This window comes from Lepus europaeus, chromosome 21, assembly GCF_033115175.1.
Source record: "Lepus europaeus isolate LE1 chromosome 21, mLepTim1.pri, whole genome shotgun sequence".
Classification (NCBI taxonomy): Eukaryota; Metazoa; Chordata; class Mammalia; order Lagomorpha; family Leporidae; genus Lepus; species Lepus europaeus.
The window spans coordinates 9543974-9571675 of record NC_084847.1 but is presented as its reverse complement, the minus strand read 5'-3'; the positions used below and the strand labels follow the sequence as shown (position 1 = coordinate 9571675).

Here is a 27702-nt window from a genome sequence, read left to right as displayed (position 1 = left end):
AGCCAGGAGCCAGGAGCTTCTTCCAGGTCTCCCATGTGGGTGCAGGGGCCCAAGGACTTGAGTCCTCCTCAGCTACTTTCCCAGGTGCTGTAGCAAGGAGATGGGTTGGAAGTGGAGCATCTGGGACGTGAACCGGTGCCCATCTGGGATGCTGGTACTGCAGGTGGTGGCTTAACCCACTGTACCACAGCGATGGCTCTCAATGTTTTCTCTTTTAAAGATTTATTCATTTTTAATTGAAAGGCAGAGTGACAGAGGGACAGGAGAGGAGGAGAAAAGCTGTGGGTGAGCATGTGGCGAAGCAGACTCCTGCATCCTGCACCAGAGGGCCTGGCCTCAAGGCCCGGCTCCACTCCCCAGTTCCAGATCGCTGCCAGTGCACACCTGGGCGGCAGCAGGGAGCCAAGTGTCCACCACCTAGCAGGGGCTCAGGTTGAGTTCCTAGTGCTTGGCTTCTGTCTGGCCCACAAGTGGGAAGTACAGCAGCAGATGGGGGCTCTCTGTCTGTCTCTTGTCTTTCAAAGAAATAGCCCAGCCTGTAAGAAAAATGAGCAAAAGGTATGAACAGCTAGTTGAGGAAGAAGAAGGTACAGTCTGGAGATGCTCAGCTGTGCTAACTGCCGAGACAGACTCACGTCTCCCTGGTTGACAGCGGTGAGCACAGCTCGTAATTCCTCAGTGAAGTGGTGAAATGCTAGTTTTGGTGCATTTTAGCTCAGTGCTGTCATTTGCTATATGTTGCCACTAACTGGCAAAGTAAACAAATGTGTGAAGCCTTTGTCCAACAGAAGTTATTAATTTTTAAAGATTTATTTATTTATTTGAAAGAGGGGGTGGTGCTGTGGTGCAGCGGGTTAAAGCCCTGGCCTGAAGCACCGGCATCCCATGTGGGTGCTGGTTCTAGTCCCGGCTGCTCCTATTCCCATCCAGCTCTCTGCTATGGCTTGGGATAACAGTAGAAGATGGTCCAAGTGCTTGGGCCCCTGCACCCGCATGGGAGACCCGGAAGAAGCTCCTGGTTTCGGATCAGCGCAGCTCTGGCTGTTGCAGCCATCTGGGGAGTGAACCAGTGCATGGAAGACCTCTCTCTCTGTCTCTACCTCTCTGTGTAACTCTGTCTTTCAAATAAATTAAATCTTTAAAAAAAAAAAAAAAGTTACACAGAGAGAAGGAAAGGCAGAGAGAGAGAGAGGTCTTCCATCTGCTGATTCACTACCCAACTGGCTTCAGTGGCTGGAGCTGTGCAGATCCAAAGCCAGGAGCCAGGAGCTTCTTCTGGGTCTTCCACACAGATGCAGGGGCCCAAGAGTTGGGTCATCTTCTACTGCCACCTATGGGGGCTTGGCACTATGGTGCAACAGGTGAAGCGCCACTTGCAGTGTCAGTATCTCATATGAGTGCCGGTTCGAGTCCCAACTGCTAGCTACACTTTTTTTTTTTTTTTTGACAGGCAGAGTTAGAGAGAAAGGTCTTCCTTTTTCCGTTAGTTCACCCCCCAAATGGCTACCACGGCCAGCGCACTGCGCCAATCCGAAGCCAGGAGCCAGGTGCTTCCTCCTGGTCTCCCATGTGGGTGCAGGGCCCAAGGACTTGGGCCATCCTCCACTGTCTTCTGGGGCCACAGCAGAGAGCTGGACTAGAAGAGGAGCAACCGGGACAGAATCCAGTGCCCCAACCAGGACTAGAACCTGGTGTGCTGGCGCTGCAGGCAGAGGATTAGCCTAGTGAGCTGTGGTGCCGACCAGCTACACTTCTGATCCAGCTCTCTGCTATGGGCTGGGAAAGCAATGGAAGATGGTCCAAGTCCTTGGACCCCTGCACCCGTGTGGGAGACCTGGAAGAAGCTCCTGACTCCTGGCTTTGGATCATCACAGCTGTAGATATTGCGGGCAGCTGGGGAGTGAACCAGCAGGTGGAAGACTCTCTCTGCCTCTCCTTGTTTGTAACTCTGACTTTCAAATAAATAAATCTTAAAAAATAATTCAAAATCCGTTAATGTAATTTAAAAAGTTCTTTAAAGAGATACTTGAATATAGACAAAATATCGTGTGTAGATAACTTGTAAACATTGCAGGCCGGCGCCGTGGCTTAACAGGCTAATCCTTCGCCTTGCGGCTCCAGCACACCGGGTTCTAGTCCCGGTAAGGGCGCCGGATTCTATCCCGGTTGCCCCTCTTCCAGGCCAGCTCTCTGCTATGGCCCGGGAAGGCAGTGAAGGATGGCCCAAGTCCTTGGGCCCTGCACCCGCATGGGAGACCAGGAGAAGTACCTGGCTCCTGGCTTCGGATCAGCGAGATGCACCGGCCGCAGCAGCCATTGGAGGGTGAACCAACGGCAAAGGAAGACCTTTCTCTCTGTCTCTCTCTCACTATCCACTCTGCCTGTCAAAAAACAAACAAACAAACAAACAAAACAAAAAAAAACATTGCAGATAACAGTGTCCTTCACATAGAGGTCTATTTCAGTTTAGATGCAGGTGCCTTGTGGAGCAGCCAGCACGTCTGGATATGGAATGACCTCCCAGATGAGATGGTATGTGCGAGAAATGGGGTGCAGATGTGCTGGCTGCCATGGTTTATCTAGAAAAGTATGTAGGCACAGAACGCTTAACTTTTTATTTTGAGATAATTATAGACTCGCAGGAAGTTGCAAAAGTAGTACATGGAGTACCATGAACCCTTCACCCTGCTTGCCCCAGTGGTGACGGATAACTGTAGTCTGTCACATCACAATTGGGAAATGGAGGTTAGTGTAAGATGTTGATCCAAGCGACAGCCTCTGGTATTCACCAGCTCTCGGGGTGTGTGTGCGCGTGTGCACTGTTGTAGTTCTGTGCAGTGTTAGTCCACGCAGAGATTCCTGTAACTGCCGCCAGAGTCAGGCTGCAGAGTTGATCCTCAGAGTGTCTTGGCAGAATACACAGGGGACTGAAAACAGCGAGTGGCTGCCATGAGGGAAATTGAGAAGAGGTTCCTTCTCACTTCAGTGCTAAGGCACCTTTTTTTTTTTTTTTTTTAAAGATTTATTTATTTATGTGAAGGGGGAAGTTACAGAGAGACAGAGACAGAGTGAGAAAAATCTTCCATATGCTGGTTCACTCCCCAGAGGGCTGCAAAGGCGGGAGCTGGGCCTAGCCACAGCCAGGAGCCAGGAGTGTCCTCCAGGTCTCCATGTGGGCAGCTAAAGCCCAGTCACTCGGGCATGCTCCGCTGATTTCCCAGGCGCATTAGCAGGGAGGTGGATCAGAAGTGGAGCAGTTGGGACTCAAATTGGCGCCCATATTGGGTGCTGGCGGTGGCTTTACGTGCTGCACCACAGCACTTGCCCCAGGGCACCTTTTCAACAAAGGTGGCTGCTCAGTTAATTTCGGAGAATTGTTCCTACTTCAGAATTGGGACCAAGCATGGCCTGGGAAAGCAGTAGAAGGTGGTCCAAGTGCTTGGGCTCCTGTACCCACATAGGAGACCAAGAAGACGCTCTTCGCTCCTGGCTTCAGATCGCTGCAGCTTTGGCCCTTGCAGCCAATGGGGAGTGAACCAGCGGATGGAAGACCTTTCTCTCTCTCTGCTTCTCCTTCCCTCTCTGTGTAATTCTGACTTTCAAATAAAAATAAATCTTTTTTTTTTTTTTTTTTATGACAGGCAGAGTGGACAGTGAGAGAGACAGAGAGAAAGGTCTTCCTTTTTGCCGTTGGTTCACCCTCCAATGGCCGCTGCAGCCGGCGCATCTCGCTGATCCGAAGCCAGGAGCCAGGTGCTTCTCCTGGTCTCCCATGGGGTGCAGGGCCCAAGCACTTGGGCCATCCTCCACTGCCTTCCCGGGCCACAGCAGAGAGCTGGCCTGGAAGAGGGGCAACCAGGGTAGAATCCGGCGCCCCAACCAGGACTAGAACCTGGGGTGCCGGTGCTACAAGGCGGAGGATTAGCCTATTGAGCCGCGGCACCGGCCTATACAGTATCTTTTTCTTTGATTCAGAGAGGGCTGGGATGGACACTGGCACAGGAGTTAGTCCTGACTCCTCTTTCAGTCCAGCTTCCTGCTAATGCACTTCCTGGGAGCAGCAGGTGATGGCTTTGTGGGTGGGTCCCTGCCATCCTTGGGAGACTTGGGTTGAGTTTCTGGCTCCTGGCTTTGATCTTGTGGGCATTTGGGGAGTGAAGCAGCAGATGGGAGAGTATTTGTCTTTTTCTCTCCCCTCTTAAAGAAATAGAAAACATTTTAAAAGTTGGAGCAGAGGCTATTTCACTACTCTGTGGTGCGCAGATACAGAGCAGTGGTTGCCTGGGATTGGCTGAAGGACCTTTCTCGAGTGAGGCATCATGGTGGTTTTTCTTTCTTTCTTTTTTTTTTTTTTAAAGATTTATTTATTTTGTTTGAAAGAGTTACACAGAGTGAAAAGGAGAGGCAGAGAGAAAGTTCTTCCATCCGCTGGTTTACTCCCCAGTTGGCCGCAATGGCTGCAGCTGCGCCGATCCGAAGACAGGAGCTTCCTCTGGGTCTCCTACGCAGGTGTGGGGTCCCAAAGACTTGGGCCATCTTCTACTGCTTTCCCAGGCCATAGCAGAGAGCTGGATTGGAAGTGTAGCTAGCGCTTGTGACCGGCACTCATATGGAATGCCGGCGCTTCAGGCCAGGGCTTTTTTTTTTGACAGAGTGGATAGTGAGAGAGAGAGAGACAGAGAGACAGGTCTTCCTTTTTGCTGTTGGTTCACCCTCCAATGGCCGCTACAGTTGGCGCATCTTGCTGATCCGAAGCCAGGAGCCAGGTGCTTCTCCTGGTCTCCCATGTGGGTGCAGGGCCCAAGCACTTGGGCCATCCTCCACTGCCTTCCCGGGCCATAGCAGAGAGCTGGCCTGGAAGAGGGGCAACTGGGATAGAATCCGGCGCCCCAGCTGGGACTAGAACCCGGTGTGCCGGCGCCGCAAGGCAGAGGATTAGCCTGTTAAGCCACGGCGCCGGCCTCAGGCCAGGGCTTTAACCCGCTTTAATGGCGCTTTACAGCGCCGGCCCCATGTTGGCAGATTTTAAAGAGGAGTATATCTGCTGCCCCTAAAGACATCGGTGTCTGTCTTCCTTCGGATCACTCTTTGAGCTGCCAGCGTTTCCACACGTCCTTTGCCTGTCAGAGGTTGAATGCAGTTCAAGGTTTTCTCACACTTTGTGGGGAATCGGCTCTAAGGCTATTAACCTGGGGGATTATCGCTGCCCCAGAGTCCCTGCTTAGCCAGTGGACTTACTTTATGAGTGAGCTGCAAGCTGATTTCCTGACGCAACTGGGACAAGGGCATGGTGTTGGTTGGAGAGCCTGGGCTTGGTGGTGGCCTGGGCCTTCCGTTAGTCCCTTTGGGGTGACTGCAGAGGCACCCCAGCTGCTGCTCTTGCTCTTGAAAGCTCTCACTCTAAATAGATCAACCCTGCATTACATAAGACGCAGGAAAGCCCAGATGATTCTGGGAGTCAGCTTTCCAAGGAAGAGCTCGGAGGCTATGAGACTTCAAAATACTGTGATTTTCCCAGGGTATTCATTCGCATGGCTCACAGAAATAGTTTTTAAACTCCACTGTGAAAAGACACTGGCTTGCCTGACCTGGCCCCCAGGTTTTTACTGCTATAGTTTCCCTGCTACCATCTGGAGTTGATTCATGTATATTCCCACGAATATGCAAATACATGCACCTGCTCCCCACTTACCAAAAAAGAAAAAAACCAGGCTCCTGTTATGGCCGCTGTTATATCTCTGCTGTTTTTCGTTCGTGCACAGTTTATTCAGTTGCTTCCTCTTTGCTAGACAGCAAGTTAGGTAACTTTAGTCATCTTTCTCTGTCACACCCATGGTGGAGACCTGGAAGAAGCTCCTGGCTTAGTTTCGGCCCAGCTCCAGCTGTTATGGCCATTTGGGGAGTGAACCAATGGATGAAAGATCCACCCCCACCCCCACCCCCCTTTCTCTCTGTACCTCTGCCTTTCAAATAAATAAATAAATATTTTGAAAAAAGAATTCGTAATATTTAAAAGAAGAGAGCTATTAGGACTGGTTAGCAACCTGTGGGGCAGTTCAATCTCTACCCCACCCCTGTACTTTGAAAAAGATTTAAATATAAAAATAAAAACTGGTAGATTCAAATATAAAACTGCAGGAGTGGCTGGCTTAGAGATGCCCGTTAAGATGCCCTGTGCTCTATCAGAGCACCCCAGTCCAGTACCTGGTCCTGCCTCCTGATGCCAGCTTCCTGCAAATGCAGATTCTGTGAGGTAGCAGTGACCTCTCAGGTGATTGGCTCCCTGCCACCACGTGGAGAGACCCGGATTGAGTTTCCTAGTTCCTGGCTTTGACCCCCACTTGGTACCATTTTGCGGGTGTTTGGGGAGCAAATCAGCAGATGGAAGTTCTCTCTCTCTCTTCCCCTGTCGTTACTCTGCTTCTCTAAATAAACAAGTAAATAAATAAATACCGCTGCAAATGGTAAGCAATAGTGAAAGTAAAAAACTTGAGCTGTGCATTTGTGGCATGTGGAACTCCCCTTTGTGTCACCAGGTCCAAATGTGTGACTCCGGTGAGAGGAGGGCTATGAGGTTTCAGGTCTCAGTTGCCCTCCGCTCAGGGGCATTGCGCACCCCCACCCCCCACCACCATGCGGGGACGTTTGAAAATACCTGAAGGGAGTTTTTGCTTGTCCCAGTGATACTGTTAACATCCTGCAGTGCACAGGACAGCCCCACAGGAAGTGACCTGGTAGAGACCCTGGGTTAGGACACTGGGAGGTGATTTGTCACAGCTCTTTGCTCTTTACCGTGCTTGCTGGGAACTGCTCAGAGAACACTGGTCGGAGGGCGTGGACGCCAGCAGCCTCGATGAGTGTTGACATTTACCAGTGTTGAGTTGGAGGTAAACCCTTACCATCCAGAAATTGCACTTGCCGTCTTTGTGTTGCATCAGTATTCTATCAGTTGGACTGGAGAGGATTATTTTGGAAGTTTGTGCGACAAAACACGTGTAAGGTGTAGACTCTGCTTACGGGGAAGTTGGGCTTCCTCGCAGGCGAGCAGAGGTGCAAGTGTTTCATTCCTGGGGAGCTTCCAGAAGCAAAACAAGGCTGGGCCTGTTCTGGGGGCGGCTTCTGCGTGGCCAGGGTGGGAACAGAACCCGTGGCTGAGGGCGGAAGAAGGACGGGGAGAGAAGGGCCTGTTCAGGAGCCACAGAAAATTTGCAAAGCTGTTGAAGCTAAAGGCTGTGAAGGCCATAAATGTGCAGCACAGGAGACTCCAGACTTAATGAGAAGGTGCGTGGTGGCCAGTCCCCTGGACCCTGCGTGGAGATGGACGGGTGTCTATAGCTGTGTGGTGTGGCCTCAGATCACCGGTGTTTTTCAGGGTCCAGGAGCCTGCTACCTTAAGTAATGTTGTGTCTTGTTTCTTTCCAGATTGCTCTTGTAGAAAGCGGATGTGTGGGATAACATGTCCAGTGTGTCCGAGGAGAGACGAAAAAGGCAGCAAAACATTAAGGAAGGCCTGCAGTTCATACAGTAAGAGCTTCAGAATTCACCTGTTCTCTTCTCGTCCCAGAGGAATTCTTTTTAAATGTGGCTGTACATTGTGTACAGATGAAAAACTCTTGGGTGGGACCGGGGGTGTGGCTCAGTGTGTTAAAGCCCCAGCCGGCAGCACCAGTATCCCATATGGGTCCCGGTTCAAGTCCTGGCTGCCTCACTTCCAATCCAGCTCCCTGCTGATGTGTCTGGGACAGCAGGGGAGGATGGCCCAAGTTCTTGGGCCCTGGCACCGCTGTTGCGGCAATTTGAGGAGTCAGCTAGTGGGTGGAAGACCCCAATCTCTGTGTCTCTACCTCTTTCTGTAACTCTTTCAAATAAATAAAATAAATGTTAAAAATAAAAACCTCTTGAGTTAGAAATTACGTATGTCTATGCCAGCAGTAGTTTCTCCCCTGTCCATTTGAGCACTCTGTGTTAAGGTGGGTCTTCCTGTTGCTGGCTTTTAGGACTCAAGTCCTGTAGGCTGCCCCAGAATGTCGGTCTGAGGCCTTTGGATTTGTTCACTCATAAGAACAGGTCTGCCGGATTAAAAGTGATGGATGTGGACATCCGTTGGCACAGAGGATCTCTGGGGTCGTGTGGTCCCGCTGGGGTGTGGGCTCTAGCTGGACTTGTCGAGGTGTATCGGCGACAGGACCGTGCTGGGTCGGCTGGGCCTGTCTGCTCGGGCCTCCGCTGCTTCCTGTGGAGGAGACCCCTCCGTGCAGGCCGCAGTAAACTGGGTCAGGTAGTCTGCGCTTCTGGACTATTTTTAAACCTTTTTGACATTTGAAGAATTAGGCCTTCTTTTAATAGAACTGGATTTGGAAGGAAAGTGTTGTACTTAAGAAAATACCAAGGGATAGTGTAGATTTTTCTTCTTCCCGACTGCAGTCATGTAGAAATGTTGTAAAGAAATGAAGTCATTGGCCGGCGCCGCGGCTCACTAGGCTAATCCTCCACCTTGCCGGCGCCGGCACCCCGGGTTCTAGTCCCGGTCGGGGCACTGGATTCTGTCCCGGTTGCCCCTCTTCCAGGCCAGCTCTCTGCTGTGGCCAGGGAGTGCAGTGGAGGATGGCCCAAGTGCTTGTGCCCTGCACCCCATGGGAGACCAGGAGAAGCACCTGGCTCCTGCCTTTGGATCAGCACAATGCGCCGGCCGCAGCGCGCCAACCGCGGCGGCCATTGGAGGGTGAACCAACAGCAAAAGGAAGACCTTTCTGTCTGTCTCTCTCTCTCACTGTGCACTCTGCCTGTCAAAAAATAAAAAAAGAAAGAAATGAAGTCTTTACGATGTGCTTTGAAGCAGCAGCAGAACTGCCGTTTGAAGATGATTCTGGCCCAGCCAGTCCCGGTAGCAGAGTGCTAACTGCAGGGCGTTTGTTCTCGTAGGTCGCCGCTGTCGTACCCAGGAACGCAGGAACAGTATGCGGTAAGCACTCCGGGTGGGGAGGTCTGACTGAAAGTGTGCAAGTGGCTTGCCAGCTGTGGCTGTAGCCGGGGCCGGGACCTGGCTTGTGGCTGCTCTGCAGATGGAGTGTTACTGGAGCAGAACCACACTCCTTATCCGTGGCATCCACGTGGCCCGGAGAAGCCCCAGTGTTGACTGGCCATCCCCAGGAAAAGTTTGCCAGCCCCTTGTGTGTGGGAGCCTACCCCTCATTTTGTGGGTGATAACCGCGCAGAATTGATCAGGAAGGGCAGCGTGGCATATCCTGCATTTTTACGGGGGCGGGCAGCAGTTGTGACACGTGGGGCTTAGGTTAAGTTGCATATGTTAGATCAATAGTTATTATTGGTCTATTTGGTTTTCTTCAATAATTTTGTTAACAGAAATATTTATGAAGGTGAATTCATAAAATGAGACAAAAAAGAGTTGACTCTCTGATCTTATGTTGGGGAAAGGACTTTAAAAATATTAAAGTAGTGATAGAAATCACAAAGGAGAGCTTAACTTTTTTTTTATTTCACAGAGTTATAGACAGAGAAAGACAGAATGGTCTTCCTTCCGTTGGTTCACTCCCCAAATGGCCGCTATGGTTGGCGCTGCACCAATCCGAAGCCAGAAACCAGGTGCTTCTTCCTGGTCTCCCATGTGGGTGCAGGGACCCAAGCACTTGGCCCATCCTCCACTGCCCTCCTGGGCCACAGCAGAGAGCTGGACTAGAAGAGGAGCAACCGGGACTAGAACCGGTGCCCATTTGGGATGCCGGTGCCGCAGGCAGAGGATTAACCAAGTGAGCCACGGCGCCAGCCCCCCGAGCTTAACCTTTTTTTAAGATTTATTTATTTGAAAGTCAAAGTTAGGGGGAGGGACAGATAGAGACAGAGAGATCTTCCATCTGCTGTTTTACTCCCCATGTGGCTGCAACAACCAGGACTGGGCCAGGCTGCAGTCTGGAGCCCGGAGCTGCTTCTGGGTCTCACACATGGGTGCAGGAACCGAAGCACTTGGGCCATCTTCCACTGCTTTCCCAGGTTCATTAGCAGGGAGCTGGATCGGAAGCTGGGCAGCCAGGACTTGAACCAACACCCATATGGGACGCTGGTGTTGCAGGCGGTAGCTTAACCTGTTTTGCCACAGTGGTAGCCCCAGAACTTAAAACTTTAGTACATACTAGATGAATGTAACTTCTCCATAGGAAAAAGGTTCCGGCCCTTTTTGCCTGGGATACCTGCATCCTGTATCAGAGTAGTCCTAGCTACTCTGTTTCTGATCCAGCTTCCTTCTAATGTGCCTGGGAAGCAACAAATAATGGCTCAGGTACTTGAGTCTGTGCTATCCACATGGAAGACGTGCGTGGAGGTCTTGGCTCCTGTCTTTAGCCTTGCCCTCCCTTGCTGTTGCAGCCATTTGGGGAGTGAACCAGAATATGGAAGAGCTCTCTCTTTATCCTCCCTACCACCCTTCTGCCTTTCAAATAAACAGATAAATCTAAAAAAACCAAACCAAAACAACAAAAATCTTAAGTGTCTTCTGCCCCTAGTCAGTAAATGACCTAAACAGTTTGGTATAAGAAATATAAGTGGTCCTTAAAATTTGTAAAAGTTCAGCTTCACTGATAAAGCTGTGCACATAAAAACGGGTATTGTTTTTCACCTAGAAGTCGGTAGAGACTTTGCGTACACACACAGGCACACACACACACATGTGACAGCATGGAGGGGTGCTGTAAAGCCCACTGTTGGAGTACTTACCACTGTTGCCTTTTAGGCAGTTTAGAAATACTCATCAAGACCCTAAATTGTTCACTCTCTTTGACCAAGGGCTTCTGCTTGGTGTTTATCCTCAGCACAGGATTGGAGATGTGAACAGATGTTTACAAGGCGCTCTGCTGTGATTTTCTTAGTATTGAGCGATGAAATTTTCTCTTACAAGAGGAAGCCAGATGGGGGCTGGCGCTTTGGCCTAGCAGGTCAAGTCACTGCCTGCAGTGTTGGCATCCCACGTGGGCACCTGTTCGAGTCCTGGCTGCTCCACTTCCGATCCAACTCTCTGCTATGGCCTGGGAAAGCAGTAGAAGATGGCCCAAGTCCATGGGCCCCTGCACCCTGATGGGAGACCTGGAGGAAGCTCTTGGCTCCTGGCTTCGGATGAGCACAGTTCCGGCCATTGTGGCCATCTGGGGAGTGATCCAGCGCATGGAAGACCTCTCTCTCTGCCTCTGCCTCTCTATAACTCCAACTTTCAAGTAAACAAGTGAAATCTATTTAAAAAAAGAAAAGGTTAAGCCAGATAGAATCCCTAGTGAGACAGCAGTGCCGTGTTCTGTCCAGTCGTTTCTTCTGAAGTTTTAGATGTAGAAATGAAAATCTACTGGGCAGGTGTTTGGCCTAGCAGTTAAGCCACAGCTCTGTGTCTCACGTCTCCTATTGGAGAGCCTGGGTTCCAGTTCTGGCTCTGCTCCTGATGCCACTTCCTGCTAATGTGCACCCTGAGAGGCAGCAGGTGATGGCTCCGGTGATGGCTCAGTGGCTTCTTGCCACTCACAGGGAGACCTGAATTGAGTTCCTGGCTCCTGAATTTGGCCTGGCCCAGGCCTAACTATTGCACGCATTTGGGGAGTGAACCAGTGGGTAGGAACTTTAGCTTTATGTCTGTCTGTGTGGCTGTCACTGTTTCTTCACCTCTCCCAAAAAACCAAAAATAATTTTTTGCTTGCCTTTTATCTTTGTGAAGGGTTTCAAGTGGTGACTTTCATTTTTCAGGTATATCTGCGTGCTCTTGTGAGAAATCTTTTTAATGAAGGAAATGATGTTTATCGGGAGCGTGATTGGAAAAGCTCAATAAGCCAGTACACAGAAGCTTTGAATATAGCTAATTATGCAAAGTCTGAAGAAATTTTAATCCCTAAGGAAATCATTGAAAAACTGCATGTAAACCGTATTGCCTGCTATTCTAATATGGTGAGTTGTCATTTTTCAAGCAGTATTCCTAGACAGAAAGTTTTTTTTGGTGACAGCACATTGATAAAAAGTCAGTTTCCTAATTTCATTCTTTAAGAAAAGCACATTAGCTTCTTTGCACGTGGCCTAACCCTTTCAAAAACCAGCTCTGACAAATGGTCAGGGATTTACAAAACAGTTTGTTATCGTCTTTAAGGAGTCTCGTTGAGTGGGGTTGTGCCTGATGATGGGAGCCAGCCTGGCAGGGGCAGTGTGTGATCAGCGCCTCTACAGGTGTCCGTGTTGACCGTGCGCTTCCGGTTGAGATTTACTTAGCCTCTCAAGAGCTCAGCACAAAACCGTAATTAGCCTTCAAAGGAATTGACACAAGCTGTTCACATTTCTGAGCTTGAAAACAGTATTTTTATGTGCTTATAATTTTCACTGTGGACATATGACAAAACTTAATCATGATTTTAAGAAAAGTGTCCATGTTGTCACCTAGATCTTTCTTAATATACATTCACTGATGACTTCTAATTTCTGGTAGTGTGCCTTTCGTCTGTTAGCTGTTTGGCAGTTCCATTTCCATTTGACATTTTAATGTACTCCAATAAAGGGTCAATGAAGTGGGGAGGAGACTAGGATGGGGCACGGACCCCTGGGATGAACTCAGGAGAGAAAGCTTTCTGTCTTGGCCTGAGGCCTTTATGGCTGGATACTAACATGTGTCTGATCTGAGTCACGAGTATGTGGGTATTGATGATATTCTTGGCATTTTTGTGTGTTGAAACTTCGTAATGAAAGCAAAGAAGATACTAGGACATTGAGTTTTAAAGGAGGGTAGTAGAATGGGGTCTGAATGTGGTTTCGTTTTTAGGAGGGCATCAGTGTAGGAAATGAGCTGTTTGTGACTTACTCTCTGGTCTTCTACGCCAGGGTTTCCACGATCAAGTGTTAGAAGACTGTGATGCAGTCCTCAGTTTAAATGCCAGTAACTGCAAAGCTCTGTATCGGAAATCGAAGGCTTTGAGTGACTTGGGACGATACAGAGAAGCCTACGATGCTGTAGCAAAGTGCTCCCTCGCGGTGCCACAGGTATGGGATTTATGTTGTAGTTTTCTTTCCAGCAGAGCCGTTTATTTCCCTGTGTGGAAAAACCACACTTAGTGATGCTTTCCGCGCAGCCCTCAGTGGCCCCTGTAAATGCGATGTAGCAGGTGTGTTTACTGCAGTGTCACATTGGTTGCTGTACATAGAACTCTCCGGTAATCAGCTGTACACCTCTCTTCAGGATGAACATGTGATAAAGTTAACTCAGGAGCTGGCTCAGAAATTGGGATTTAAAATAAGAAAAGCATATGTTAGAGCTGAGGTAAGCGGGGTTTCTTGCCGTAGATGGTTTTGCTTCGTTTTGTAACGTGGAGTCAGTTCTCTTTCTACATCTGTGTCTGCTTTTTTTCCAGGTCTCATTAAAATCGGGTCCTGGGGATGGGACTACCAAGGTAAAGTTGTTACCTCTTTAAAAATCATAATTAAAAGAAAGGATGAATGCATCAGCAGTTTTTTTTTTTTTTAAGATTTATTTATTTGTTTATTTTATTTTATTTTATTTATTTATTTTGAGAGGCAGAATGACAGAGAGAGGAAGAGACAGTGAGGAATCTTCGATCCACTGGTTTACTCCCCAAATGACCACAACAGCCCGGGCTGAACCAGGCCAAAGCGAGGAGCCAGGGTCTTGGGCCATATTTTTCTTCCTTCCCATGGACATTAGCAGGGAACTGGATAGAAGCCAAGTAGCTGGGACTCCAGCTGGCACTTAGATATGGAATGCCAGTGTTGTAAGCACTGACTTAATCCACTGTGCCACAGTGCCAGCCCCAGCATTTCTGCCTTTAATGATTGTGGTGGGTATCTATGAGGGGACTCTTAAAACTTCATGGGGGGCCAGGGCTGCGACACAGCTGGTTAAAGCTCTGGCCTGTAGTGCTGACATCCCATATGGGTGCTGGTTCATGTCCCGGCTGCTCTACCTCCAATCCAGCTCTCTGCTATGGCTTGGGAAAGCAGTAGAAGATGGCCCAACTTCTTGGGCCCCTGCACCTGCCTGGGAGACCCAGAAGAAGCTCCTGGCTTCAGATCAGCTCAGCTCTGCCCATTGCAGCCATTTAGGGGAGTGAACCAATGGATGGAAGACCTCTCTCTCTCTCTGGCTCTAGCTCTCATTGTAATTCAAATAAATAAAATAAATCTTAAAAAAAAATTCATGGAAAAGTGGAATTAAAAGATAAGTTTATATTGATGCAGAAATTTTGAAATTTTTTCATAATACACATTTTCTATAGAAAATATAAAAAATAAAATATTTTTATATATTTATAATTTTATAAAAATATAAGATAGATATGTATAAAATTCCTGAAGATCCTTATATTTTTTGAGACACTTTTATTCCTCAGACACATGATTAGTGATAACTTCCTAACACTTTAAAAAAGAAAGTGAGTGGGTGTGTGGTGCAGTGACATAAGTCACTGCTGGGAGCCCTCCTCCCTCAGGAGTGTCTGGTTTGAGTCCTGGTACTTTGCTTCTGATGCTCCTTCCTGCCAGTGGACATCTTGGGAGGCAACAGATGGTGGCTCAAATATTTGAGTCCCTGCCACCCACATCTGAGGCCTGATTGCAATTCCAGACTCCTGGCTTCAGCCTGGCCCAACCTTGGCTGTTGAGAGCCCTTGGGAAGTGAGCCAGCCACTAGAAGATCTCTGCCTGTCTGTCTCTCTGCCTTTCAAATAAAATGAAAAATAAGTTCACAAACTAAACAGGGGTGGGCTTTTGGCCTAGCGGCTAGGATGCTGCTTTGGACACCTGCGTCCTCTATTGCCGCGCTTGGTTTTCAGTCTTGGCTCTGCTGCTCATTCCAGTTTCCCGCTGATGTGCACCGTGGGAGGCCGTGGTGATGGCTCAGGTCGTTGGGTCTGGGTCAGTCATTTGGGAAACCTGGATTGAGTTCCTGGCTCCTGGCTTCAGCCCCTTGGTCATCTCGGGCGTTTGGGGAATTGGCAGATGGGAGCTGTCCATCTGTCTGTTTTCTCTGTGTCTTTCTGTCTCTCTGCCTCTTGAATAAAACAACACAAGTACAGTAATAGGTTTTATTCTTACTTCCTGAAGTCCAGTGGAACATTTCACACGACGACGAGAGATGTCAGGCTTTATTAGGAAAGGTGTGGTTTGGGGATAGGCACCGTGGAGCAGCGGGTTAAGTCACAGCTTGGCACGTGTATAGCGCATACTGGAGTGCTAATTTGAGTCCCAGCTACTCTGCTTCTTATCCAGCTCTCTGCCAGTTTATTTGGGAAAAAAGAGGATGATGACTCAAATACTTGAGTTCCTGACACCCACATGGGAGACCCAGATGGAGTTCCTGGCTGGTTCTTTGACCTGGGCCCAGCCCTGGCTGTTGTGGCTATCTGGGGAAGTGAATCAAGCTTGCAAGATTGATATCTCTCTCTCTGTCCCTCTCTGTCTTCCTCTTCCCCCTCCCTCCACTTCTTCTCTCTAACTCTTTTTGTCAAATAAATAGAATAGGAAAGAAATGTTAAAAAAAAAAAAAAAAAGTGGTTCAGGACTAAATACTAGCCTTGGGAGACATTGAGATAAACAATTAACAAGTATTTTTTTTTAAGGTTAGCTTTCTTGGGGCATTTTGGATGTTTTGGATGCTAGCGGCTACTGTGAGTTGCAGGGTGACTGACAGGGTGCCCTCCCAGGTGTTTTGCCGGCTGCCCTCTGGGGAGAGCTGTCCCCCAGGGACTCAGCAGTGGGCCTGCCGGACTAGTAGCTCGTGTCATGCAAGTATGCAGAGTCCTTTTGTTTCCTGGGTCTTAGTTGGGTGAGAGTCTTACCTTTGTGCAAACCTGCGTTGTTCTCTTAGGGTAAGTTTTACAGATTGCTTTATAGTTAATTTTTATTTAAAATACACTCAACAGATACATAGAAATGGCTTATATTGATCGGGTACGATGGGGTGGTTTGATACATGTATATGCTTTATATATTTAGAATCCTGAAAATAGTATGATCTGTTGTTTGGTTTAATTTCTAGGCTTTGAATTATTCTGTGGAAGATATTGAAGCAGGTATGTTTTCCCAGAACACTGTCCCCAGTTTGATACTCTAGACACAAAATGCAGTTGCCAAGTGAGGTCACTGTGGTCACTGATGCTGAGTGTGATTGCGTCCATGGTTGCTTTCTGGCCCGTGGTTGTCTCTGTTACTGACTGTTAACCGCTGGTGTCCTGTAAGCACAGGGCGGAGAGTGAGTGCCTTTGCATCCGTGTTACAGATTTGGTCCCTCCGAGGCACGAGGCCGTCGCTCCCGTCTCTTTACCGGCATCCAGTTTTCCTCATGACGTTGGCAGTGAGCTGGCCTCGGTTGCTGTGACGCCCCTGGCTTCTCTGTTGCCGCTGCAAGGGGAAGAGAGTGCCCTGCCCTCCGCAGTGCTGGCCAACGGGGGGAGGGCGCCCTTCGCTGCACAGGACATGTTTTCAGATGATGCAGACATGATCCTTGGAGATGAAATTGATGACCTCCTGGATTCTGCCCCTGAAGCCAGTGAGAGCATGATGGTGAGTGCCAGGGTCCCTCCTCTCTTCGGAGGGCAGCGGTGAGTTGTTTTCCCGGAGTTTTCTGACTCCTGCCATATGTTGTATCAAGATAGGAGCAGCAGCAGCCTCAGGTTGGCGATGGGGGGAGAAAGGCAGAGGCATTTCCAGGGCAGGTGAAATTGGCGAGGTCAGTGCCTCCCTCCCTGGCTGAGAGCTAGCACTGGCTGACCGTGGGGGTCTGTGTGGGCTCTCAGTCCCTCTGCTTCCCCGCCCGTGCAGTGGCCTCACAGTAGGGTGTATCTGAGAGAAGTGTAAGGATTGATGGAGCTCGTGGGACGCATGTCAACATGACAGCGTGGAAGCACTTGCCAAGGCAGGGCTGGAGCCAGAGTTGTTCGTTTCTGGGAGCTTGTGAGTCACGCCTGCAGAGAGCTCATTAGCTTCTCCAGCCCTGCCCCCCCCCACCCCCCCACCCCTCAGTCCTGCAGTTCCTCTTGAAGAAAGCAGATTCTTGGACGGCTAAATGAATGTCACCCTGTTACCTGCCACCCCAGTCCTAAGTCAGGGGTGGAAGAACAGTCTCATCACTCGTTTTCTCAATTGAACATTTACGTTTGATAGTGGAAGACTGGCTAATGATAATAGTGCATCATCAGAAAGAAAGGAGAATCTTTGTGGACCATTTGTTTCTTGTGTTTACATGCAGGTGTCTTTTTCTTTGTTTGTTTGTTTTTTTTTTTTTTTTTTTTTTGATAGGCAGAGTGGAGAGAGAGAGACAGGGAGAAAGGTCTTCCCTTTTTGCCGTTGGTTCACCCTCCAGTGGCCACTGCGGCTGGCACACTGCAGCCGGCGCATCACGCTGATCCGAAGCCAGGAGCCAGATGCTTCTCCTGGTCTCCCATGGGATGCAGGGCCCAAGCACTTGGGCCATCCTCCACTGCACTCCCGGGCCATAGCAGAGAGCTGGCCTGGAAGAGGGGCAACCGGGTCAGAATCCGGTGCCCCAACCGGGACTAGAACCTGGTGTGCCGGCGCCGCAGGCGGAGGATTAGCCTAATGAGCTGTGGTGCCGGCCATATGCAGTTTTAAGTTACTAGTTTTTAATGGAAACAACTTGACCACAAATCTGTCACAGAATTTTGAGACCCATTAACACAAAGCTTAATTAGGAAAAAAAGAAAAAAAAGAAAGTCAGTTTTTTTTAAATTTTTTTGACAGGCAGAGTGGACAGTGAGAGTGAGACACAGAGAGAAAGGTCTTCCTTTGCCGTTGGTTCACCCTCCAATGGCCGCCGCGGCCGGTGCACCGCGCTGATCTGAAGGCAGGAGCCAGGTGCTTCTCTTGGTCTCCTATGGGGTGCAGGGCCCAAGCACTTGGGCCATCCTCCACTGCCTTCCCAGGCCACAGCAGAGAGCTGGCCTGGAAGAGGGGCAACCGGGACAGAATTCGGTGCCCTGACCGGGACTAGAACCCGGTGTGCCGGCGCCGCAGGTGGAGGATTAGCCTGTTGAGCCACAGCGCCAGCCCGGAAAGTCAGTTTTTATGAGCATTCTAGTTGGGGAAGGGTTAGGAATCACAAAGGCATTTTGCCTGATGAGATACAAGGGTAACATTTGGATTATAAGAGTGTTAGAGATTGCATTTCAAACCTTTAAAAAACTGGGCTGGAAAGAAAACAGACTTTGTAGCTAAAATTCTTGTAATGCATCTTGATGTTAAACTTTGTTATGTAATGTGATCATCCGTTGTAATGATTTATTTTTAAATGGGAGTGTTTATAGTTGAGCCAAATCTGTGACAGAGTTTCATGAATTATGACCAAATCTCTTCTCTTCTCCAGCCTCCAGCCTTAGTGAGAGGACCCCTTCCGACAGCCAGCGTCACCCCTAGCTTGCCCTTTTCGGCATCTCTGTTAGGAACCTTACCCATTGGGGCGAGGTACGCTCCTCCACTCTCCTTTTCAGAACTGTATCCGCCTTTGACCTCATCCCTAGAAGATTTCTGTTCTTCTTTAAATTCATTTTCAGTGAGTGAATCCAAAAGAGGTAAGACTCCAACCTAAATTATAAACGATTGTAGTTCATTTTCTAAACATGGAAATTTGTGTTGGGCAGTGATTTAGTGAAGTATCGATCATAGGGACTTGAATTATTATCACTGTAGCTAAAATATAAAGACGGGGCCTGCATTTTGAATTCCCCTTGACTTGACTGCTGTTCTGGATATCAGGGCCAGAGATGTGCGATAACAATGTTTGTGGGTTTATGGGGATTCTTTGGGGGTGCAGAGGGACTTTTAATGCTTGTTCAGCGAAGATCTGTCCCGTCTTCATGAGTCTTAGAGATGGTTGTCCTCTGAGATTGTGAACTGGGCAATTGCTGACTTAAGGTCTGTGTTGAGAGTGCTAAGACTTTGATCTGTTGGGTGCTTCATCCATGGGGCTCAGCAGGTGGTGGCCGGTGTGCTAATTTTGCAGGGGATTGCTGAGTTTTGGGTCTGATTCCTGTTTCTATGCTCCTGGGTTATATGTATATATTTATATATATATTTATATTTTAAACAGTTATAAATATCTTTATATTTTTTCTGAGTCACTGTGAAATGGTTGAAAGAACAAAAGTCTAAACAGTTGAGTTAGAGATTTTCAGTTGCAGAGAGTAAAGTATGTGGGAGACAGAAGGGAAGGAGGAAGCCATTGGCAGCCTAAGAAGGAGAAAGGATGTGAACCTGATGGCTTTTGTGGTGTTATGATGAGTTCCTGTTCTATATTTTTTAAAGGAGCTGCTCTTTTCTCAGTCTGAACGTGAATAATTTACGTAGTCTTTTGAACAGTCCTACTTGGCAAGGCTTGCCTTAGCTTACTTCTCTGAAAATAGCTTTCGATTTCAATTTGCTTGACTAAGGGTTATTTGTGGAGGAGAGAAATCCTGCAGAGCCCTGCTGAGTGCAGCAGTGAGCAAGCAAGCGTCCAGGTTCTGGGAGGGAGAGGACGTGGGGAAGCCATAGCCAGTGAGCTCCGAGCCCTGATGTTCTTATTGTGTGATTAGAGTGAAAAGGTCTGTTGAAGTTTTTTTATTATTTTAGATCTGTCCACCTCAACTTCTAGAGAGGGAACAACGCTTAACAACAGTAATTCTTCCCTTTTACTTGTAAGTGCCACTTCCTCTTTTGTGAATACATCGCTTAAATGGAAGCTAGGTCTTTGACTTTAGTAACTGAGTTGCTTGATTGAGCATGATAGTCTCCCTTGAATTTTGTGTGTGCCGTGGGAACTAGTGTTAAAAGACCACCCTGGAACATCCAGTAGAAAGTGCTCTGTGTTTAAGACTGGATGATCTGTCTTAGCACACGAGTCCCCCTGCAGACAGCGTAAGAGGCTCGAGCGCCGGGCACAGATACCTGGAGGAAAAGAGGGCATGGAAGGTGTGAGTGTCCTGGGAGCATGGTCACGGTTACCTGTCGTGTTGAACAACCCAGGGGGGGCCTCGCAACCACGGAGAGGACAGTGTAGACAGGACAGTGTCAGTGTGGCAGGATGCCCAAGATGGCATGCTGCTGACCTCAGGGAAGCATGTCTTGTTCTTCACGTGAATCCTGTTCCTGTCTTCCGTGATGATACAATGTTTGTTGCCTGTTTTTTGTTTTTATTTCTCATTCTTCTTACAGATGAATGGACCAGGTAGTTTATTTGCTTCTGAGAGTTTCCTGGGCATCTCAAGTCAGCCTAGAAATGACTTTGGAAACATTTTCGCAAGTGCAGTTACTAAGCCATCGTCATCAGTGACTCCGAGACATCCCCTGGAAGGAACCCATGACTTGAGACAAGCTTGCCAGATCTGTTTTGTAAAATCAGGTGAGGACCGGACAAGTGAGTAGGGGGCAGTAAACCAGTCCATCGCCAGGGTTTTAAGGCGCCTGTGAGAACTACCAGCTGCAGCGCTCCGCACCCCCTGCTCTGAGTCTTCCTACGGAAGCAGCGATTTCTCTCTTGGGATCTCTGTCTCTACCCTTGTGTGATGCAGTTTTATTCATAGACCTGTGTGCAACTGGATACTTACCTGACTTTAGAAGCTTGAAAATTGAAAATTTTATGAAATTCTTTATGCTGCAAGTATACGTTAAAGAATGTGAGGATTCTCAGAGTGTTTCTGAAAACTAAAGTACTTTCTGTTGGTTTATTTTGTAGCTTTACCCCTAAGAAATGAGATCCACGCATATTTTTGTGCTGGGAACTTCATTTTCTTTTTTAGATTTGTGTTTAACAGTGTTCTTTGCTGGTGGAAGCCTTTGGGACTCCTATCCAAATTATTTCCCTAATGGTTAAGTAAGGATGTGTCTTGGCAGGACTGGTGTTGATAGACTGACAAACAGCATAAAAGACAAAACCTTCATGGCCTGCTGATACGCTGGGGTTGTAAAAATGAGATTCTTGTGGTTACTGTTTTTTTAGTAATTGATGTTTATCTGCTCACGTCTTAGAAACGTGTCTGCACAATGAAATGATTGTCTGATGCACATGACCGGTCCTCTTTACTTCTGTTTCAGGCCCTAAGTTAATGGATTTCACTTACCATGCTAATATCGATCATAAGTGTAAGAAAGACGTTTTAATTGGTAGGATAAAGAATGTGGAAGATAAATCATGGAAAAAAATACGCCCAAGACCAACTAAAACAAATTACGAAGGACCATATTACATATGTAAAGGTACATGCCATGATTGCTTGTGTTGGTGTACACTGCCTAACGATGAAGCAGCTGCTGCAGTGCTGTTACTAGACATGTTTACACAGAGTCATAGCAGGCCCTTTCGTCTGACACCTCAGTCGTTCTAATATTATTTGTTATTTGGCTGGCGCCGCGGCTCACTAGGCTAATCCTCCGCCTGCGGCGCCGGCACCTCAGGTTCTAGTCCCGGTAGAGGCGCTAGATTCTGTCCTGGTTGCTCCTCTTCCAGTCCAGCTCTCTGCTGTGGCCCGGGAGGTCAGTGGAGGATGACCCAAATGCTTGGGCCTTACACCCACGTGGGAGACCAGGAGGAAGCACCTGGCTCCTGGCTTCTGGCCGTGGCAGCCATTTAGGGGGTGAACCAATGGAAGGAAGACCTTTCTCTCTGTCTCTCTCTCTCTAACTCTGCCTGTCAAAAAAATAGAATAAATAAATAAAAATATTATTTGTTACTTGTGTTTTTACCATGTTGTGTATATTTTGTAGTTTATGGAAATAAAGGCTTTTTTTTTTTTTTAAGATTTATGTATTTATTTACTTATTTGAAAGGCAAAATGATGAACAGAGAGTAAGAGAAATGTGCTGGTTTACTCCCCAAATGCTCACAACAGCTGGGGCTCAGCCAGGCCAAAGCCAGGAAACTGAAACTCCAAGCTGGTCACACACGTGGGTGGCAGGTGCTCAAGCACTTGGACCATCATCTGCCGCTTTTCTAGGTGCATTAGCAGAGAGCTGGATTGGAATCACATATCTGGAACTTGAACTGGCACTGAAATGGTGTGCTGGTGTCCCAAGCCACTAACTAGGTTTTTTTTTTTTTTTTTTTTTTTTTTTTTTTCCTGGAAGGCAGAGTTACAAAGAGAGAAGAGACAGAGCAAGATCTTGAATCCACTGGTTCACTCCCAACCAGCTGCAGTGGTTGGGGCTGGCGAGGCCAAAGCCTGGAGCCTGGAGCTTGGGTCATCTTCCAGTGCTTTCCCAGGCACATTAGTGGGGAGCTGGATCGAAAGGGGAGAATCTGGGTCTTGAACTGGGGCCCAGATAGGATACCAGTATTGCAGGTGGAAGCTTAACCTATTATGCCACAACGCTGGCCCCTGAGCTAACTAGATTTTAATCTGAAAAACTGTCTCAGGCTTTGATGTGTCTGACTTAGTCTAAACTGAATCCGTACACTGAGCTAAGCTTCGAGAATGTTGCTGTATTTAATTTGCTTTTGGGAGAACTTGGTATTTTCATTTTTGGCAGACACCTCCATCTGAATAAACGTTGAGTGTCTCTGAATGAATTTTTAAAAACTTAAATGGAGTACATGAGAATATCAGAGCTTTTTAAAAAGTTGTCTGTTTTTATTTATTTGAAAGGAAGAGGGCCGGCGCTGTGGCTCACTGGGCTAATCCTCCGCCTTGCAGCGCCGGCACACCGGGTTCTAGTCCCGGTCGGGGCACCGATCCTGTCCCGGTTGCCCCTCTTCCAGACCAGCTCTCTGCTGTGGCCCAGGAGTGCAGTGGAGGATGGCCCAAGTGCTTGGGCCCTGCACCCCATGGGAGACCAGGATAAGCACCTGGCTCCTGCCATTGGATCAGCGCGGTGCGCCGGCCGCAGCGCGCCAACCGCGGCAGCCATTGGAGGGTGAACCAACGGCAAAAGGAAGACCTTTCTCTCTGTCTCTCTCACTGTCCACTCTGCCTGTAAAAAAAAAAAAGAAAAGAAAAGAAAAAAAGAAAGGAAGAAAGAGACAGACTGTTGGTTATGCTCCAGATGCCTGCAACAGCCAAGGTGGGGCCAGCCTGAAGCCAGGAACCTGGAACTCAGGCCAGGTCTCCCACATGGGTGGCAAGAACCCAAGCACTTGAGCCATCACCTGCTGCTTTGCAGGGCGCATGTTAGAATCAGCAGCAGAGCTGGGTTTTGAACCCAGGCACTTTGATACTGGGATGTGGCTATTCCAAGTGGCCTCCTTACCACTGTGGCAAAATGGATTTAGTCTTGAAAGAGTAGTCCTGTGCTGAGCAGGGCTGGGTGTGTGTGTGGCCTGACGCTGTCGCGGGACGCCGTGTGTGTGCTCAGTGCTCACTGCCTTTCTCTCCCCGGTGCAGATGTTGCTGCTGAGGAGGAGTGTCGGTACTCTGGCCACTGCACTTTCGCCTACTGCCAGGAGGAGATAGATGTGTGGACGCTGGAGCGCAAGGGGGCCTTCAGTCGCGAGGCTTTCTTCGGTGGCAATGGAAAGATCAGCCTGACTGTGTTCAAACTTCTCCAGGAGCATCTCGGAGAGTTTATGTTCCTTTGTGAGGTGCTCGGAGACACCCCCCACTTCTTCTTCTTCTTTTTTTTTTTTTTTGCTATAAAACTCATGATAGTTCTTGACTTGCTAGCCCAGTAGTGCCAAATACGCAGCAGGGCTCCTGCCAAGTGCTAATGTAGCACTTTAGTGAATGCCAGCCCCTGTGGTTCTCCAAAGACCACTATGTTTATTTTTTTAAAGCTTTATTTATTTCATTTGAAAGTCAAAGTTACACAGAGAGAGAAGGGGAAACAGAGAGAGGTCTTCCATCTGTTGGTTTACTACCCAATTGGCCACAACAGCCGGAGCTACACTGATCCAAAGACAGGAGCCAGGAGCTTCTTCCAGGTCTCCCACATGGGTGCAGGGGCCCAAGGACTTGGGCCATCTTCCACTGCTTTTCCAGGCCACAGCAGAGAGCTGGATCAGAAGTGGAACATCTGGGACTTGAACTGGTGCCCATATGGGATGCCAGCACTGCAGGTGGTGGCTTGACCTGCTACACCACAGCACTGGCCTCCAAAAACCACTATTAAGACTTCATTTTGAATATTCAGTGATAGAAGGATGTCATGGTTATGACTTTGTGAGGATACTAGAACTAGGGTAGTATCCTGGGTACAGAAGTTCAGTTTGGTGTTAAGTTGCTTGTAATAATCCTTCTCTCTGTTCCAGAAATGTTTTGACCATAAACCTAGAATGATAAGTAAAAGAAATAAAGATAATTCTACTTCCTGTTCTCACCCAGTTACAAAGCATGAGTTTGAAGACAATAAGTAAGTTGCCAGTTTCTGGATTTTTTTTTTAATGACACAGTGAACTCTTTGCTTCAGGTCCAAATGAAACACGTAGTGGCACCTGCCTGGGCAGTTTCCCTCCCCTTTTTATTGTTTGGTTGGCTGTTATTTTAAAATGTATTTCAGTAGATTTGGGGGGCATTAAATAATGGACCATTAAGCTGATTTCTTATTTTTTTGTAAAGATTTATTTAGTATTTACTTGAAAGGCATAATTACAGAGAGAAAGCTTCCATCTGCTGGTTCACTCCCCAAATGGCTGCAACTGGGGCTGTGCCAGGGTGAAGCAAGCAGTCTAGAGTTTCTTCCTGGACTGCCACATGGGTGCAGGGACCCAAGCACTTGGGCCATCTTCTGTTGCCTTCCCAGGCACATTAGCAGGGAGCTGGATTGGAAATGGAGCAGCTGGGATTCACCGATGCCCATATGGGATGCCAGTGCGCAGAGGGCAGCAGTAGCTGCTGCTCCACAGCGCTGGACCTGTATGAGAGCATCTCCAGAAGCCTGTGGAAAAGGGAAGTAAAAGACATGTTTACTTGGCACAAAAATGAAATCCATGCATACGAGGGGTCTCCAAAGAGTTCATGGAAAACGTGTATTATAAACTATGGAGTTCAAGCAATTTTTGTCCTAAAATAAGCTTATCCTTTAAAAAACAAAGTTGTTTAAAAAAAAAAAAAAAGTTGGGGCTGGCGCTGTGGCGCAGCCGGTTAAACCCCTGGCCTGAAGCGCCAGTATCCCATATGGGTGCAGGTTCGAGACCCAGCTGCTCCACTTCTTTTTTTTTTTTTTTTTTTGACAGGCAGAGTGGACAGTCAGAGAGACAGAAAAGTCTTCCTTTTGCCATTGGTTCACCCTCCAATGGCCGCCGTGGCCAGTGCGCTGCGGCCGGCACACTGTGCTGATCCGAAGGCAGGAGCCAGGTGCTTCTCCTGGTCTCCCATGGTGTGCAGGGCCCAAGCACTTGGGCCATCCTCCACTGCACTCCCAGGCCATAGCAGAGAGCTGGCCTGGAAGAGGGGCAACCGGGACAGAAACCGGCACCCCCACCGGGACTAGAACCCGGTGTGCCGGCGCCGCAGGCGAAGGATTAGCCTACTGAGCCGCGGCGCTGGCCATGCTCCACTTCTGATCCAGCTCTCTGCTATGGCCTCGGATAGCAATAGAAGATGGCCCAAGTCCTTAGGTCCCTGCACCTGCGTGGGAGACCTGGAAGAAGCTCCTTGCTCCTTTCTTAGGATCGGTGCAGCTCTGGCCGTTGCAGCCATCTAGGGAGTGAACCAGCGGATGGAAGACCTCTCTCTGTCTCTGTCTTTCTCTCTGTGTCTACCTCTCTCTGTAATTCTGTCTTTCAAGTAAATAAAATAAACCTTTTTAGAAAAAGTTGTTTTAAGTATTTATTTACTTATCGGAAAGGTACAGTGACAGAGAAGATATCTCTCTCGAGATATCTCCCGTCTGCTGGTTCATCCCTCAAGTTCCTGCAGCAGCCACATCTGGGCCAGCCTGAAGCCAGGAGCCAGGAGCTCTCTCAGGGTCTCCACCATGGGTGACGGGGCCCTGAGTACTTGGTTATCACTTGCTGCTTTCCCAGGAAGGTTAACAGGGAGCTGGATTGAAGCGCAGTAACTGGGACTTGACCTGGCTCTCTGACATGGATGTCCATGTTGTAAATGCTGGCTTAACCTGATGTGCCACAGTGTTGGCCCTTGATAAACAATTTAAAAAATTTTTTATTATGTAGATAGCGAATCACTCGTTCAAATGCCCACGATAGCCAGGACTTGACCAGGGCTGAAGCCGAGAGCCAGGAGCTCAGTCTTGCTTGTGGGTGGCAGAAACCCAGTTACTTGAGCAATCACCTCTGCCTCCCAGGTCTGCATTACAGGCAGCTGGAAGTGAAGAACTGTGTCTGGGAGCCGAATCCAGGCGCTGCGATGTGGGACGTGGGCGTCTCCACCTCTTTAAAATGCTTGCCTCCAGACCATCTTTGAATTCCATCTTGCCATCAGCTTTTTTTTAAAAAAAGATTTATTTTATTTATTTGAAAGAGTTACAGAGAGAGGTAGAGACAGAGAGAGAGGTCTTCCATCCGCTGGTTCACTCCGCATATGGCCACAATGGCCACAACTGCACCGATCTGAAGCCAGGAGCTTCTTTGGGTCTCCCATTTGGGTGCAGGAGCCCAAGGACTCGGGCCTTCTTCTACTGTTTTCCCAGGCCATAGCAGAGAGCTGGGTTGAAAGGAGCAGCCAGGACTAGAACTGGCGCTCATATGGGATGCCATGCTTCAGGCCAGGGCTTTAACCCGCTGCGCCACAGCACCAGCCCCTCCATCAACGTTTTGAAATGCTTATGCATGTATGTATGTGTGAGAGAATTTTTTTTTAAAAGCTTTGGCAGAGGGGCAGGCACTGTGGCGCAGTGGGTTAAGCCACTATCTGCAGGGCCTGCATCCCATGTAAGCGCTAATTAAGTCCTGGCTATTCTGCCTCTGATCCAGCTCCCTGGTAGCATGCCTGGGAAGGCAGTGGAGGGTGGCCCAAGTTCTTGGGCCTCTGCATCCACATGGGAGACCCGGAAGAAGCTCCTGGCCCTTGCCTTTGGACTGGCCCAGTCCTGGCCGTCGCGGCCATTTGGGGGGTGAGGCAGTGGATGGAAGCGCTCTCTTCCTCTTTCTCCCTTTCTCTGTCTCATTAATTCTGCCTTTTAAATAAATAGATACATCTTTAAAACGAAAATACTATTTCTTTAAAAAAAGATAAAGCTATGGCAGAACAATATTGAAATGTCACTTTGTTTTCATTTTAGGTGCCTTGTCCACATTTTGCGAGAAACAACAGTAAAATACTCAAAAATACGTTCTTTTCATAGTCAGTGTCAGCTTGATTTATGTCGACACGAGGTCCGCTACGGCTGTTTAAGGGAAGATGAATGTTTTTATGCCCATAGTCTTGTGGAATTGAAAGTGTGGATAATGCAGAGTGAGACAGGTAGGTGTGTGCATGACCAAGGTGTGTTTCCCCAGTCAGAGTTGGAGTTTGATGAAACGGACATGTGGAGGCTTAGGTTGCCCCATCGCCCTGAAGTGCTGTGCTGTGTATTTTGTCCTGAGCTTTTTTGATGTGGCTTCATGCAATTAATTGCTGATTCCAGTTCATCCGTGTGGTATGTATTGGTGAGGCAGAAAGATTCCTGTGTTTGTGAACACTGCATTTTGGCAAAGAGCAATGGGATGTGACTTCATCCTTGGTGATGGGCTAGACTGCGTGAGAATCACTGCCTGGTTGGGAGTTTTCCCAAGGTCAGAGTTGGGTGGACATGGTGACGGCACAGTTAAAGAGAGGCTTGTACCTTTGCCAG

General features: G+C 48.4%; 1 protein-coding gene across 2 annotated transcripts in view; it reads left to right on the top strand.

The window, feature by feature from the left end:
• Positions 1–27702, top strand: part of ZC3H7A (zinc finger CCCH-type containing 7A) — a 47402-nt gene that overhangs the window by 8765 nt on the left and 10935 nt on the right. For both annotated transcript variants that reach the window (XM_062180640.1, XM_062180639.1), the window contains exons 2-16: positions 7423–7524; positions 8923–8962; positions 11740–11937; positions 12856–13014; positions 13211–13291; positions 13383–13421; positions 16025–16058; positions 16265–16548; positions 18368–18572; positions 19612–19676; positions 20194–20380; positions 21073–21234; positions 23355–23551; positions 24218–24318; positions 27151–27332. In XM_062180640.1, the coding sequence (XP_062036624.1) occupies positions 7457–7524; positions 8923–8962; positions 11740–11937; positions 12856–13014; positions 13211–13291; positions 13383–13421; positions 16025–16058; positions 16265–16548; positions 18368–18572; positions 19612–19676; positions 20194–20380; positions 21073–21234; positions 23355–23551; positions 24218–24318; positions 27151–27332 (2002 nt within the window). In that variant the 5' untranslated portion in view covers positions 7423–7456. The remainder of the gene's footprint in view (positions 1–7422; positions 7525–8922; positions 8963–11739; positions 11938–12855; positions 13015–13210; positions 13292–13382; positions 13422–16024; positions 16059–16264; positions 16549–18367; positions 18573–19611; positions 19677–20193; positions 20381–21072; positions 21235–23354; positions 23552–24217; positions 24319–27150; positions 27333–27702) is intronic.